The 13,015-nt window shown below is 34.7% G+C and overlaps 1 protein-coding gene across 1 annotated transcript; it reads left to right on the forward strand.

Moving 5' to 3' along the window:
- The first annotated feature begins 1,077 nt into the window (after positions 1–1,077).
- On the forward strand, positions 1,078–9,401 carry LOC117343479 (aldo-keto reductase family 1 member B1-like). Its single transcript, XM_033905849.1, has 10 exons — positions 1,078–1,277; positions 4,327–4,494; positions 5,014–5,130; positions 6,104–6,190; positions 6,429–6,545; positions 6,890–7,005; positions 7,765–7,852; positions 8,090–8,173; positions 8,706–8,788; positions 9,283–9,401. The coding sequence occupies exons 1-10, from the start codon at positions 1,203–1,205 to the stop codon at positions 9,323–9,325; spliced, it is 978 nt and encodes a 325-aa protein (XP_033761740.1). The 5' UTR covers positions 1,078–1,202; the 3' UTR covers positions 9,326–9,401.
- Positions 9,402–13,015: the final 3,614 nt, after the last annotated feature.

Raw genomic sequence — 13,015 nt, forward strand, 5'->3', positions numbered from 1 at the left:
AATACAAGTTTTGTCTAACTGGAGTCCAGGAAACACAATGGAACATATATCATATACACTGACGTGACCACTCCACCCTGTGTACTGAGAAGTGAAACAGGAATTATCTTTGATAAGTTAATAAACTTACAAAGTTCAATCTAGATAACCTGATATTACTCATAACAAATCAATAAACTTACAAAGTTCAATCTAGATAACCTGATATCACTCATAACAAATCAATAAACTTACAAAGTTCAATCTAGATAACCTGATATTACTCATAACAAATTAATAAACTTACAAAGTTCAGTCTAGATAACCTGATATTACTCATAACAAAACTATATATTTACAAATCTAAATGCCTGGAATTAGGACTTAAAATTAAAATTTTAATGTCCAAAAGTAACATTAAAAACAAAATACATATTGACACAAAAACAACAGTGGCTACAAATTTAAAACAATAATACAAATATACAACATCTCTGACCTAGGTTTATTATGTTCTTTCTGTGTCTGTTTTCAGTTGTTTTTGTACACTCGTTTGTTTGTCTGTTCCTTTCTTTTTTCTCTCTCTGTTCTGTTTGTTTGTTTTGTGTACTTAAACTCTTATCCACTGACATAATGCTTTTTGAACGAAGTTTAACTAAATTATATAATACAACGATCACAAAATTGTCTTGGGTGGAGTGAAAGTGTTACTGTTGATGTATAAAGTGTGAATGTTTTTTTTTTGTCCTTACTCATGTATTTTGTATATGTCATGTATTGTAAACAAAATTTGAAAATGAATAAAAAAAAAAATTTTTAAAAAGAGAAGTGTTATTGCACTGCAGTCTGGATATTCACCTACTACTCCACTGACCTTGCTTACTTTCGTGACGAACATACATGTAACTATTTTGTACATGTCTAAAAACAAAGGGGAAACGTCTTGAATTTAAATTGCTAGGAACCGTCATGCTAGACCTAAACTTTTCGCATCACATTAAACCATGTCTTTATTAAATTGGAGTCTGATAAAACCGTAAGACAGTAGAAAATGTCTATCTTGCCCATTGATGATGACATCACAGAAACTATGTGATCACTTCACCGTGTGACTCGCTGTTATCGCACCTCGTTCTACATATTCACATATTCCTACTCGCCTTATTTAAGTTCACGAACCTACAGCAAATCTTCACTTCTTCAAACTTAACATACAAAGCAAGATGTCGATTTCAACCTCGTGTGTTACTTTAAACAATGGCAAGACGATGCCACTTTTTGGACTTGGGACTTGGCAGGTAGGTGTATTCTCATGGTACTGAAATATAGACGTCGGTATGGAATTAACGTATGTTACATGAAGGTTAAGTATATACCGTACATGTACAATTTTCTCGAGTATGCGATCTATGTCAATTATTGTAGCAAATCACATTTCCAAAATATTTGATACAAAAGGAGCACACGCACTCACTTACACACACACATAGCAGGAAATGCTTGCGACGAGAGTATCTCGTTTGACGGATTGAAAAACCTAGCAATCGTCAAGTGCCGTTTCATTAATCAACAATGGCCAAAAAGCTGTTTTAGAAAAAACATTCTTCAGCCTTGCATTTGCCAAATATATGTCTAAAAGAACCTTTTAAGCTTGATCACTTGCCATCATAGAAAACTGTATACAGATATAAGTAAGTATTTCACATCCAAATGATAAGTTTGAACTTAATAGCATTTACAATCATAGGGATGACATATAAGACCTTAACCTAATGACATTAAGAAAACGTTAAGTAGAAAATAGTATCTAAACGTCAACCATATGTTATTCTCGGACATCCACGTGAGACGTGTTTGTATGGCTAGGTACAATGTATATTATCAGCTCGTGGTGTTTATATTATTGATAGTAAAATGGTCACCAGAATCTGTGATTACCAGGACAGAAGCTATGCTTACTGCTATCACGTGCAGACGACAACCAACACATATCGTCTGCCAGGCCAGGTAATGTAGGAGTAGGATCTGACGAAATTCAATATTCAGGTTAACTCGTGTTTCCGTATCACGCTATTCATACGTGTGTATGTCCCATCAAACATGAACCTAAAACAAGGTATACCCCTTTAATACACTCCTCTACTATACAAATAGGACATGTTTATGAGGGGCTGACCACGTGTTGTGAGTGGCTAGGGTGGTCAGTGGCACAAGGGGTAACACACTAACCTTTAACCTCGGCGACCGGAGCTCTATTCGGACCACAGGTATATAAATACTTTAAACTACTGGAAATGCTCCAGGATTATTCAAAAAGTCAAAAATTATTCACTTTTAATCAGGTTATTAATCAATAACATACAAAATGTGATATAAAGGACAGTAGAATTACATACATAATCATTATCGTAAAGAAAATTAATTAATGCGTTAACTCTTTGACATTGTTGACACCATCAGCGACAAAAAATTATATTTGCTAGTAAGCAAATCATACGTTTTCAAATATGTAATACGTAAATCGTAAATCTGATTATAAAGAGGTTAAACAAAATGAAACTCATACTTAATATTTCGATAATCACACAGTGATAAATCTACATTCAAGTCCTGAGTCTTTCATGTACTCGTAGAAATTTGATGGAACTCACAGAATTTCTTGAATACTTGAATTTATCATTGTGGGACTCATTTTTAATCACAAAACGTACACTCCTCTACTATACAAATAGGACATGTTTATGAGGGGCTGACCACGTGTTGTGAGTGGCTAGGGTGGTCAGTGGCACAAGGGTAACACACAAACCTTTAACCTCGGCGGCCGGAGCTCGATTCGGACCACAGGTATATAAATACTTTAAACTACTGGAAATGCTCCAGGATTATTCAAAAAGTAAAAACATTTTTTAATCAGGTAATTAATCAATAACATACAAAATGTAATATAAAGGACAGTAGAATTACATACATAATCATTATCGTGAAGAATATTAATTAATGCGTTAACTCTTTGACATTGGTGACACCATCAGCGACAAAAAATTCTATTTGCTAGTAAGCAAATCATTTTCAAATATGTAATACGTAAATCGTAAATCTGATTATAAAGAGGTTAAACAAAATGAAACTCATACTTAATATTTCGATAATCACACAGTGATAAATCTACATTCAAGTCCTGAGTCTTTCATGTACTCGTAGAATTTTGATGGAACTCACAGAATTTCTTGAATACTTGAATTTATCATTGTGGGACTAATTTTTAATCACAAAACGTACACATCAATTGAACAGTATTAGCACTTTTATAATTATAAATCCTAATCTATCACACACACACCCCCCCCCCCCCCCCCCCCTTTTTTTTTTTTTAATTTTCAAATATGAAAGACCTAGGCCTATATGAGGTTGCAAAGTGGAAACTCTTGACTTCGTTGTTTTTCCTATGTTCTGTCAAATTCGGTGCACGGAACGTTCACATTTAAGGTAAATATAAAGTTATTAATCAAATTTCATCATTGATTAAAACTCTTCAAATATATCGTAAGTTAGACAAAAATATTCAAAAACCTTAATAATTTTCTGGCCAATATGTAGATTGTCGTGCAACGCATGCAGAGGCGTGTTACAGAAAATGACATAACCATCCATTTTACCAAAATAATCTAATCATCCATTATACCAAAATAATCTAACCATCCACTATACCAAAATAGTTTAACCATTCATTATACAAAATAATCTAACAATCCATTATGCCAAAATAATCTAACCATCCATTTTGCCCAAATAATCTAACCGTCCATCATACCAAAGTAATCTAACCATCCATTATACCAAAATAATATGACCATTCATTATACCAAAATAATATGACCATCCATCATACCAAAATAATCTAACCATCCATTATACCAAAATAATATGACCAACATTTATACCAAAACAATCTTACCATGCATTACACCAAAAAAGTTTGTCTTGTAGCGAAACATCTAACTAACATTTCAAACTTTTAGACATGTAAAATTTAATCTAACACGTTAAAACTTAATGCATGCAATTCATTATGAAACATGATAATGTAATAAACAGTGAAATGAATACAATAATGGTTCTTTATGCTACTCACAGTAAAGGTTTAACATTGCAAATCAGTTATGTTTTTCTCAGTGTTTCATCACCATATTTATTGTATAGTAATGGATATTCTAGGAACACATTTCTCCGGAAATAGTATATAATTTTGTTTCAGTTTATCAAGGATCTAAATTTACACGAGACAGAAAATTTTGAGAATGTACATTACTAACAGGTAAAATTAAAAAGACAGATTCTTCGTTACAGAGTAAGCCAGAAGAAGTAAAGACGGCCGTTCGGACGGCTCTGGACGCTGGGTACCGCCTCATCGATACGGCATACAACTATCTGAACGAAGAAGCAATAGGCGAAGTCCTAGACGAGTACTTCAAGGCCGGCAAACTGAAGAGGGAAGACATTTTCATCTGTACGAAGGTAATGAAAAGGTGGATGTATTGCATCAAAACTTACCAATAACATTGTTTATAGATTAACTTAATGTAATCATTAAAGATAGATTCTTCTTGAACGGATGATCGGTTGACGCAGTTGTAACGGACATACATCAAGGCGACTGGGGTTCGATTTCCTGAACCTGAGCCAAAGATATCGAGGATCTCGTTTTCCCTCCTACATTAAGACCCTAAGCGAGTTTTTATGCAGGAAAACAGATTAGTATAAGTTGATGCAACCTTGTATCGCCTTAGAGGATGATAACGAATTCAATAGAAATCTTGACATATAGGGAAACAGCAAACCCGGGCGGCCAAAAGTCCGCCAGCAGGGCTTACTAACAAGCAAGCTCAACGGATTTCACAAAGACGTTGACACCTCCATGTATACAATCAGTAATCGAAATCATGTGTCGAAATGAATTGATATAAATGACCATAACACGTTTGTTTGAGACATGTATACGTTAATCTATGTGAATGTTTGATTATCTTTTTACAGCTTGCCAGTATTTACACAAGGCCTGCCGATGTCGAGTTATCTATGTCGAAGAGTCTAAAGAAACTGAAGCTCAACTATGTTGATCTGTTCCTGATACATGCCCCTATGGCATGTCGGGTAAGTACCAAACATTTACTTATGCCACCGCCGTCTTATTTGTTTTTGTTGCGGACGTCGGATTGGGCAGAGCATAAAGTGTCTTTATCGACGGCCGCGTTGGGAATGTTCCGTTGGGGAAAATATTAACGACCAGGTTGATGTTGCTCGATTAGGCAAAACATTAACGGCCAGGTTGATGTTGTTCGGTTTGGGAAAGTTTTAACGGCCGGGTTGGTGTTGTTAGGTTGGAGAAAATTTTAACGGTTGGGTTGATGATGTCGGTTTGGGAAAGTTTTAACGGCCGGGTTGATGTTGTTGGGTTGGAGACCGTTTTAAAAGTCGGGTTAATGTTGCTCGATTATTCAAAGCATTAACGGCCGGGTTGGTGTTGTTGGAATGGAGAAAGCATTAACGGCCGGGTTGGTGTTGTTGGGATGGAGAAAGCATTAACGGCCGGGTTGGTGTTGTTGGGATGGAGAAAGCATTAACGGTCGGGTTGATGTTGGTAAACTGGAGTTAACGCACGGGTTGATGTTGTTCGGTTGGAGAAAGCATTTACGCCGAGGTCGGTGTCAGTCGTTAGGGGAAAGTATATAACTGGGCTGGATGATTGGGGAAATCGTCGTCATGTCTATGGCAGTCATGAATTATTGAAAATCGAATCAACTTGGACTTGTAAACACTGGTGGAGATACAAAGATCTGACTATCAAGAAATGGAAAGTTAGCTATAAGGAAACTGTTATCACCACGCGTATCATACAAATTAGTTGTAAGATGTAAGTAATAAATAAAGGTAGAAGTAGTCACCTTACAATAACGAGTCTGTACTGTCCTTGTTCGACAGATATATCCGATGGACATGTTCCAAATAATCTGTAGTACTCCGTTACATTAGCATTACTTAGAAAAGAAAATAAAACATGATAATAATCATCTTTTCCCTTTCACAATATTGTTTCAAGTGCACGGATTTATGTTATTTTCTTCAGGTCCCCGAGGATCCCAATAATGTGTTCCCAATAAAAGACGGAAAAATTGATGCTGAAGAGAGAGTGGACATTGAAGGTGTCTGGAAAGTATGTTTTGTTTTCTGAGTTTTTGTTCTCAAAAGTACGTCTAGACTATAACGTGTTTACTGACTCTGTGTTCTGTTAGGTACGTCTAGACTATAACGTGTTTACTGACTCTGTGTTCTGTTAGGTACATTATGTCTAATGTTCCATACGAAGTTTGTGAAATGTATTATCTTACTGTCTTTATGTGTTAGTGTTATGACTATTTATAAATAGATTCCTAATGTTATTCATGTCCTAGGAAATGGAAAAACTCGTGGACCAGGGAAAAACCAAAAGTATTGGCATATCAAACTTCAACGCCGCACAGTTAGAGAGGGTCAGGAAAGTCGCGCGTGTTATGCCAGTAACGAATCAGGTAAAGTCTTAATGCAATCTTTAAAATAATATATTGGTACCCAAAGGTCATTCATTTTACCGTCTGTGGGGATGACGTGAACATTTTATTAGTATCAGTTATATAGCTTTGACATACGCAACCAATAAAACGGAATTCCGAGCGTGGTACTGTGACTCAGTAATCAGTCCCTAGTTGCACGACTGATTCCTAATATTAAAAGGGAAGTTTAGAAAAAAATTGTCCATAGAAAAATGTTATTGGTGTTAAGAACAAACTCTGCGTCGGGAGATAACCTCTAAATAGTATACTGCCTTGATATGAGATATTACATGTATAATACCACAGTCCTGCTTTATCTCTAGGTGGAGTGCCACGCCTACTTCCCACAGACAAAACTTGAGGAATACATGAAGCAGTATAACATACCAATAATGGCGTACGGTCCTATTGGATCTCCTGGAAGACAAACTTCACGATTGTGAGTTCACATTAACATAGACAGGTTTCCTATGCCTTAGTTTTGAGAATGTGACTTAACCCTGACTTGACCTATGTTTTCCTTTCAAGGGTTTCCGTCCAAATTATTTTTGTTTTCATTCGTAATTTGTCTTTGTGTTATCTGTTTCGAGTTAGATTTTCGGGTTGGTTATTTTGTCGGTATTTTAATTTGAGGGACCGTGTTAGCTCATTCGATTAGAGCCCCGGTCGCGAAACCCTAGATCATGATTCGAGGTTCATTGCCCGACTTTCCCTACCAATGAAGCTGAGTAACGGACCAGCCTGTGCTGTCGTACAAATATAGTTGTGTCATTTGGCAACAAACTTTACCATAATTGCTCTGGATGGTATAGGACAGGCCTACTAAACCAACTTCTATAGTAACATCTTTCATGATTGAACATGTTTTTATTACATAACTTAAACTTCTCCTACATAGGTTTCGATTATTCTTATTATAATACTTCATATATATTCTTGGTCACAACCAAGGTTATTGATTGAAAGTGATAAGGGATCAAATTTAAGTGGAGCATATTCCAAGCAAATTTTAGAGATATGATATATACATCAATGCTGAACTAACGCTTTAATGTAAAAGTCAGATTTATTAACATGATTGACAATACTTACAATCATACGTCATATATATGTAAAGGATATGACATGAACCTCTTTCCGTACATACGTATTTCATTGATCACTTTCCTCATCACCTGCATTTGTTTATGTTTTGTAGCAATTCCGATAAAACTGACACCATAGTATTGTTGAATGATCCTGTGATTGGGAAACTTGCCACGAAGTACAATAAAACCCCAGCTCAGGTTTATAGATGTTTTCTTATTTCTATTTATAGATAAGTTAAAGTGCTTCACTTGGAGCATGATATGAACATGACAAAATATGGGCCAATGTCTTAAAATCTTTTTTAATAATAATAATAATAAGATAATCACGTTTTGAAGGATGGAGGGAAATCTTCGAATACATCCAACAAACTGTATAAGAATGTGCGATGTGCTATCTTACATCACATAAAGTTACCATTGTCTTGTCCACAGATCCTTCTCCGGAATTTACTCCAAAGGAATATTATAGTGATCCCAAAGAGCGTTACACCAAGTAGGATTCAACAAAACGGAAATGTAAGGAAAATTTGTCTTCATATCATACCATTACTATCAACTTATCAATAGCTCTACACAATAACTATATTTTTTATTTCACAACGAGTTTTACTCTATCTAGAAATGTAGGGAAAATTTGACTTCATATCAAACCATTGCTATCAACTCATCACTAGCTCTACACAATAACTATATTTTTAATTTAGTTTTACTTATAAATGTAGACTCTAACGGGGATTTCGGAAGGTAGAACCAGGTGATGATTAATTAAAAACCGTAAAAATGCAATCACACAGACCAAAAATATGTGACGTGGTTTATTCCATTACTATAGTGATATAAAAATCAACCAATGGGGTTTGAGTATTTGGTACTAAATTTTAGATAATGTATACCACATTATTATTTAGTATCTGCTTTTTCTATGACACGTGAACAAACAATAACATATTTTGAAAATATTGATAGAACATCGGTATTTCATAATCATTGATTAAAGCTGTATTATCATGAACATGTTCAACTTATAATGAACTTCAATATCTTTCAGGTATTCGACTTTGAATTATCGCCTGAGGACATGACGGCTATTACAGGAATCAATAAAGGAGTTAGACTGTTTAAAGCGGAAGTGTATGTAAAATTATATTATCATGAACATATTCCTCAACAAAGATAACAAGATCTGTATAAGCTAATTAGAATGCTTCAATCCAAATAAAAACCCAGCAATATAGGTCCCCGCACAATGACAGGTTACCTCCATAAGTGATCAATACACATTCAAGTTAAAGATAATTAAGATAGTTAATAGTAATAGTAACATAGATATTGGCCGTACAATTATGACAAATTAACTCAATCATTGTATTCTGATGCTAATATTTGTTTGCACCTAGAATCAAAAGTTACCTGATGACAGATGTCTTGTGATGTTGCTGATTTCACGTGCTTTCAAAATACATGTTTGATTAAAATCTCAAGAAAGTGATACCTATGATTCGGGTCTGGGTGAGACAGGATGGGAGAGATATTTAATACTATATACCCCCGCACCCTTCTTAATGTTTGATAATCATCTGATATCTCATTCTGGTGACATAATGAGTTATTTATTTATCTTTCAGAATGGCACAACTCTACGACTATCCATTCCATGCTGATGTTTAGAGACTGCTTTCACTCTTTAAATACGGATCAGAGTACATGCATGTGATAAATAAATAAGTCCGCCAGTTAAACACGGTTTCAAAGTTTTGTTTTGTATACAAGTATATTGTTTACAGAAGGTTTAAAGCCATAGGCAAAATGTCGTTATGAAGATGTTTACAATTTATCCGTACTCGGTAGGTGATTTGATACCTGGAATATTTCAGTGATATACATGTACCTATTAGGAGAAATAGATTTCGTTTTCCATGTGCCCGTGTTCCGTGGATTTGGACAGAAAACGTCAGTGTGTACTCGCTTATCTCCCCTGGTTAATGAAGTTACCTTGTTACCGATTGAGAACTTTCTAAACGAACGAAAACAGGGATGGTAAAGTATCGGATCCTATCTATTGAGTACACAGGGGAAGTGTACTCGGGCCTGTGTTTGTCCTCATCTGCAGTGTGGATAGAGGGTCATCTGGACGTTTTAGAAACTGTATCAGCATGGTTTCGCTACTTGGACCCACATAAATCCTTAGTATGCAGCATATTTAATCACAGACCTTGCCTTTGTCATGTTATTTGACGGGGAGGGGGAGGGAGCGTGGAAAAAAATGCATGTTTCTGGAGGAGATATACTCATTTTAATCAGACATCTTGCACAAAACCATGAGCGAGTAACGATATATGGTTTCATACATTTTCTAACCATTCTGTTGCTGTCGATAGAAAGCGATATGTGAACGTGAACAACTAAAATAAAATTGGAAGAAAATGCTTAACTTTAGTTCAGTGTAACAAAGTCAACATTATATGATGTGAAGTGTTATATAATTATTCATAATAAGTATGTTATTGCAAATTATACCTTAATCAATTTAATAATTGAAATTAAGGTGTTGTTGAGAATGTGATATAAAATGTTTTTACTAGATAGTATAATATTTAATAGTTTGTTGTTTCTTCAGTGATGAGGTTGATGATGATAAAAGTCATAACTGTATTGGTTGTTTGGCCAACTTTTTATTTTGGTTTACATGCAAACATATTTCACACAGTAGTTTAATGACTTATCCTGGGCTGCCGCCCAGGACATTGTCTTGGAGTGGCCCGTTGACCGCCTCCCGACTACTGCCCCGGACTCCTTACTATCTGGTTCTTAAATACCAAAGATACACATGTCCAGTAGTCCACGAGGCATGGTGATATAAACGTTTACATAATACTGTTAGATAATACATGCTAGCACAAGGTATTTAATCTTATGCCCCTGGCACTTAAGAGAGTCAACAGACTTGTGGTCAATATAAATTAGATAACCTAGCTTACAATGTTTGGCTGTCTGACTTTACATATACACGTGTATAATGACTAATATTTTTGTCTAAAACATGTTTCGGTACAATAGGTATACATTGTATATGTATCTTGATTGACTGATATTGAGCGAAGCTGTCGTGTTTTACATATGCGGGCTGGCAGGTTATTGAAATTATCGTGTCCGGAGTTAGTAAACAACTGTTTAATATCAATTGACTTGTAACATGTGTTGAACGGTATATAGGCCTAACTAGAAAGACGTTAGTCGGATAGTGTCTGAAATATCAATATTACCTTTAGATAAATGAAATTCGAAACTTTAACATATTCGTTTCAAGATATGCTAATAAGTTCGCTATGACCATCAGGCATGATGTCAATTATAGAAGTCCTATGTGTATAAAAGCAGAGAACTGTTTGAGAACAGTAAGCCTGACTTTGAGACCCCGCAACACGCCAGACTCCGCTTCCGTGGTCCTCGACCTGTCCTCTCTGTATGTATCCGTAATCGCCAACTATAGAATGAAAAACCTGTCAGAAGAAAACCTGTGTTTCTATACGAGTCTTTTGAGGGACATTGTCCTTGACTTGAAACCCTGAAAAAATTGACCACTGTATGAAGTTGAAATCTGGTTGGAAATGAAGTCGCTAGAACGCTGACCAAAGGTCAACATGCGAACACATAGACATAGACAGCACAACTGGTATAAGAGTATTATTTACTGTATGGAAACCTTAATTTTTCGTTGAATTCAGGTGTAGCAAGCAACCAATAAAATCCTTAGTTACATAAATCAACTCAACTGGATTCTTTCTGTTTTTTCGAATGGATGGAATAACATAGAATAATATCGAACAATAAGCATTGGAGAAAACTATGGAATATTCAAGATAATGGATTGTTTGATGGTATTAGTCAAAAGGATTAAATAACAGGCCAAGCCTATATAAATTCTCTCCTATGGTGGCAAGTGGATTGTATAAATATAAAATTAAATATATAAATTTACTATGAAATGAAGAAATTACATGTATAACTAACATTTACGGGAGGTAAATCAAACATAAACATTCACAAATCATTCATACATTTTAATTAAATATATAACATGTATACATAATATTTGATCATAAAATATTTAATATGAACTATATCTATAAGAAAATGCCATGTGCATTTCTACACAGGTCTTGCCTGTCAATACTTCAGCGAAAATAATATAAATGTAACATATTATATAATAAATTGTCAGAAAAATTACTATTAATCAAAATGTTTAAAAGACGCTATACTTCACATATATACAAGACTTACCATACTCAACGGATGGCAAATGTGACCAATGAGGATGGAGGGATATTTCAGGACATTTATTTATTCATTCTTGAGTTGGAAAATGTAACTAAAAGTGAATGCATAAAACTACTATATTATACTATATAATATAACACTGTGCAATACAATATATAGAGGATATTGAATGGTTTCCCGTTTAATATCACATATATTTCAGAAGAGTATGACAGAATATCGATATTTTCACGAGAACGAAGCATTCATACGAGTGAAATATATGTTATATTTAACGGGAAACCATTCAATTTTCTTAAAAACATCGAAATTTGATAGTGTCAAAAATGCGGGAATCAGTAATGACGTCATCTCTTTGTGACGTTACACCACGTCAACTTGACGGCGCCATTTTGAAAGGCCTGATCAACGCAATTTAAACGTTTTCTGCTGTTATAGGAGAATCTGTGCATGAATAGCTAACGTCAAGTGAGTATTTTGTCAAAAACTAGTCGGAAAATTTCAGAAAAACAGCAAAATAACCAATTTATCTATCTCCACTTCGACAAGTTTCAACGAGGTGAATACAAAGGTCCGCTCTGATTGGCCAAAACCGGAAAACTTATATTTTCACTGCACAACTTATATTTTCACTGCAAAATCTTATATTTTCCCTGCTCATCGCTTGGGTGAAAATATAAGTTTTATTAGTTTGATTAATTTCTATATTTCACTGGCAAAAATGCAATAAAATATAATAATATATAATACATGTATCATGGCCTATATATTTAAAGCATATAGAGATTAAAGCGTCTCGATTTACCAATGAACAATTGAACATCATTTAATATTTGTATATTTACAAGTTTATCACAGTCAGGGCAACCTTACAAGAAAGTGTTAATGTTAGAATGATTATGATTTGCATAACTATCTACTGAAATAAACAGAGAATGTCTAATACCATTATACATAGGAAATTGTTCCTGATCTGAGTCCTGCAATGATTCTGGCTGCTTCTAACTGGTCAGATTGTAATAATTGTTTTGATTTGTGTGTGCAGTTATCCCAGATTATGTCTGCATATTCTAAAAT

This window comes from Pecten maximus, chromosome 15, assembly GCF_902652985.1.
Source record: "Pecten maximus chromosome 15, xPecMax1.1, whole genome shotgun sequence".
Classification (NCBI taxonomy): Eukaryota; Metazoa; Mollusca; class Bivalvia; order Pectinida; family Pectinidae; genus Pecten; species Pecten maximus.